The sequence below is a fragment of the Rhinopithecus roxellana genome, unplaced genomic scaffold (assembly GCF_007565055.1).
Source record: "Rhinopithecus roxellana isolate Shanxi Qingling unplaced genomic scaffold, ASM756505v1 contig439, whole genome shotgun sequence".
NCBI classification, from domain to species: domain Eukaryota; kingdom Metazoa; phylum Chordata; class Mammalia; order Primates; family Cercopithecidae; genus Rhinopithecus; species Rhinopithecus roxellana.
Window position 1 is genome coordinate 25621 of NW_022143244.1, and position 4335 is coordinate 29955.

General features: G+C 27.5%; 1 protein-coding gene across 1 annotated transcript; it reads left to right on the forward strand.

The window, feature by feature from the left end:
• Positions 1 to 746: 746 nt before the first annotated feature.
• On the forward strand, positions 747 to 1620 carry LOC115896016 (40S ribosomal protein S2-like). The gene is made up of 2 exons (XM_030926495.1): positions 747 to 775; positions 876 to 1620. The coding sequence occupies exons 1-2, from the start codon at positions 747 to 749 to the stop codon at positions 1618 to 1620; spliced, it is 774 nt and encodes a 257-aa protein (XP_030782355.1).
• Positions 1621 to 4335: the final 2715 nt, after the last annotated feature.

Genomic DNA, 4335 nt, shown 5'->3' on the forward strand with positions numbered 1-4335 from the left:
TACAGGTATAAAATATAGACATAATAGATATGATAGATATAGGCACAAAACATAGACATAATAGATACGTTAGATATAGGTATAAAATATAGACATAATCGATATAGATATCAAATATAGATATAATAGGTATAATAGATATAAGTATAAAATATAGATATAATAGATAAAATAGATAGAGGTATAAATATAGATATAATAGAAACAGGTATAAAATATAGATATAATGGATATAATAGATATAGGTATAAAATATAGACATAATGGATACAATAGAGACAGAACAGATATAATAGATATAGGTATAAAATACAGACATCATAGTTATAATAGATAGAGAAATAAAATATAGACAAAATTGATATAATAGATAGAGGTAAAAAATATAGACATTGTAGATATAATAGAGGAATAAAATATAGACATAATAGATATAAGTGATAGAGGTATAAATTATAGACATAATAGATATTATAGATAGAGTTATAAAATGTAGACATAATAGATTTAACAGATATAGGTATAAAATATACACATAATAGATATCGGTATAAAATATAGACATAATAGATTTAATAGATATAGTTATAAAACATAGACATAATAGATATAATAGATATAGATATAAAATATAAACCTAATAGATATAATAGGTATAGGTATGAAATATAGACATAATAGATATAATAGATATGTCTATAAGATATAGACATATGCTTCTTCTCTGAGAAAACACCAAATGGCGGATGACGCCGGTGCAGCGGGGTGGTCCGGAGGCCCTGGTGGCCCTGGGATGGGGAACCGCGGTGTCTTCCGCGGAGGTTTCGGCAGTGGCATCCGGGGCGGGGTCTTGTCCGTGGACGGGGTCGGGGCCGAGGCCGCGGAGCTCGCGGAGGCAAGGCCGAGGATGAGGAGTGGATGCCCGTCACCAAGCTGGGCCGCTTGGTCAAGGACATGAAGATCAAGTCCCTGGAGGAGATCTACCTCTTCTCTCTGCCCATTAAGGAATCTGAGATCATTGACTTTTTCTTGGGGGCCTCTCTCAAAGATGAGGTTTTGAAGATTATGCCGCTGCAGAAGCAGACCCGTGCTGGTCAGCGCACCAGGTTCAAGGCGTTTGTTGCTATCGGGGACTACAATGGCCACGTCGGCCTGAGTGTTAAGTGCTCCAAAGAGGTGGCCACCGCCATCCGTGGGGCCATCATCCTGACCAAACTCTCCATTGTCCCGGTGCGCAGAGGCTACTGGGGGAACAAGATCGGCAAGCCCCACACCGTCCCTTGCAAGGTGACAGGCCGCTGTGGCTCTGTGCTGGTGCGCCTCATCCCTGCACCCAGGGGCACTGGCATCGTCTCAGCGCCTGTGCCCAAGAAGCTGCTCATGATGGCTGGTATTGATGACTGCTACACCTCAGCCCGGGGCTGCACTGCCACCCTGGGCAACTTCGCCAAGGCCACCTTTGATGCCATCTCTAAGACCTACAGCTACCTGACCCCTGACCTGTGGAAGGAGACAGTCTTTACCAAGTCTACATATCAGGAATTCACTGACCACCTTGTCAAGACCCACACCAGAGTCCCCGTGCAGCGGACCCAGGCTCCAGCTGTGGCTACAACATAGGCTTTTTATACAAGAAAAATAAAGTGAATTAAGCCTGTTAAAAAAAAAAAAGATATAGACATAATAGATACAATAGATATAGGTATAAAATATAGACAGATACAATAGATATAGATATAAGATATAGACATAATAGATATAGGTATAAAATATAGACATATTAGATATAATTACTATAGGTATAAAATATAGACATAATAGATATAATAGATATAGGTATAAAATAGAGACATAATAGATATAGATATAAAATATAGACAAAATAGATTTAAGAGATATCGGTATAAAATATAGACAATACATTTAATAGATATAGTTATAAAACATAGACATAATGGATATAATAGATATAGGTATAAAATATAGACATAATAGATAAAATATACGTATAAAATATAGACATAATAGATATAGGTATTAAATATAGACATAATAGAAATAAGTATAAAATATAGACATAATAGATATAATAGATATAGGTATCAAATATAGACATAATAATGATAATAGATATAGGTATAAAATAATAGATATAGGTACAAAGTATAGACATAATGGTTATAATAGATATAGGTATGAAATATAGACATAATAGATATAATAGGTATGGGTTTAAAATAAAGACATAATTGATATAATAGATATAGGTATTAGATATAGACATAATAGATATAATAGATATAGGTATAAAATATAGACATAATAAATTTAATACATATAGATATAAAACATTGATATAATAGATATAATAGACATAGGTATAAAATACAGACATAGTAGATATAATAGATATTGGTATAAAATATAGACATAATAGATAGATAAAGATATAAAATATAGACATAATAGGTATAATAGATATAGGTATAAAATATGGATATAATAGATATAATATAGGTATAAAATATAGACAGAGTAGATATAATAGATATAGGTATGAAATATAGACATAATACATATAATAGATATAGGTATAAAATATAGACAGAGTAGATATAATAGATATAGGTATAAAACATAGACATAATAGATATCGGTATAAAATATAGACATAACAGATATAATACATATAGGTATAAAATATAGACATAACTGGTATAAAAATATAGGTATGAAATATAGACATAAGAGATATAGGTATAAAATATACACATAATAGATATAATAGATAGATGTATAAGATATAGACATAATAGATATAATAGATATCGGTATAAAATATCGACATAATAGATATAATATATGTATAAGATATAGACATTATCGATATAATAGATATAGGTATAAAATATAGACATAATAGATATAATAGATATAGGTATAAAATACAGACATAATAGATATAATAGATATAGGAATAAAATATAGACATAATTGAAATAGGTATAAAATATAGACAAAAAGGATATAAAAGGTATAGGTATAAAATATAGACATAATAGATATAATCGATATATGTATAAGATGTAGACATAATCGATATAATAGATACAGGTATAAAATATAGATATAAGAGATATACGTATAAAATACAGACAAAATTGATATAATAGATAAAGGTATGAAATATAGACATAAAAGATATAATAGATATAGACATAATAGATATAATAGTTATAGGTATAAAATATAGACATAATAAATATATTAGATATAGGTATACAATATAGACATAATAGATATAATAGACAGCTATAAAATCTAGACATCATAGATATAATAGATATAGGTATAAAATATAGACATAATAGATATAGGTATAAAATATAGATATAACAGATATAATAGATAAAGGTGTAAAATGTAGACATTACAGATATAGGTATAAAATATAGTAATAATAGATATAGGTATAAAATATATATATAATATACATAATAGATATAGGTATAAAAAGAGACATAATAGATACAGGTATAAAAACCAGACATCATAGATATAGGTATAAAATAAAGACATAATAGATATACCTATAAAATATAGACATAAATGTTATAATAGATGTAGGTATAAAATATAGACATAATAGATACAATAAATAGACGTATAAAATATAGCCATAAGAGATATAATAGATATAGGTATAAAATATAGACATAATAGATATAGGTATAAAATACAGACATAAAAGTTATAATAGATATAGGTATGAATTACAGACATAATAGATATTATAGATATAGGTATAAAATATAGACACATTAGATGTAATAGACATAGGTTTAAAATATAGACATAATAGATATAATAGATATCCGTATAAAATATAGACATAAAAGATATAATAGATAGGGGTATAAAATATAGACACAATAGATATAGGTATAAAATATAGATATAATAAATATATGTATAATATTTAGACATAATAGATATAATAGATATAGGTATAAAATATGGACAAAATAGATATATTAGATATAGGTATAAAATATACACATAATTGATATAATAGACACAGGTATATAATATAGATATAATAGATATAAGCATAAAATATAGATATAATAGATATAATAGATGTACGTATAAAAAATAGATATAATAGATACAGGTATAAAATACAGACAATAGATATAATAGATATAGGTGGAAAATATAGATATAATAGATATAATTATAAAAAATATAAATATAATAGATATAATTGATATAGGTAAAAAAATAGATAAAATGTATATAGGTATAAAATATGGTTATAATAGATATAGGTAT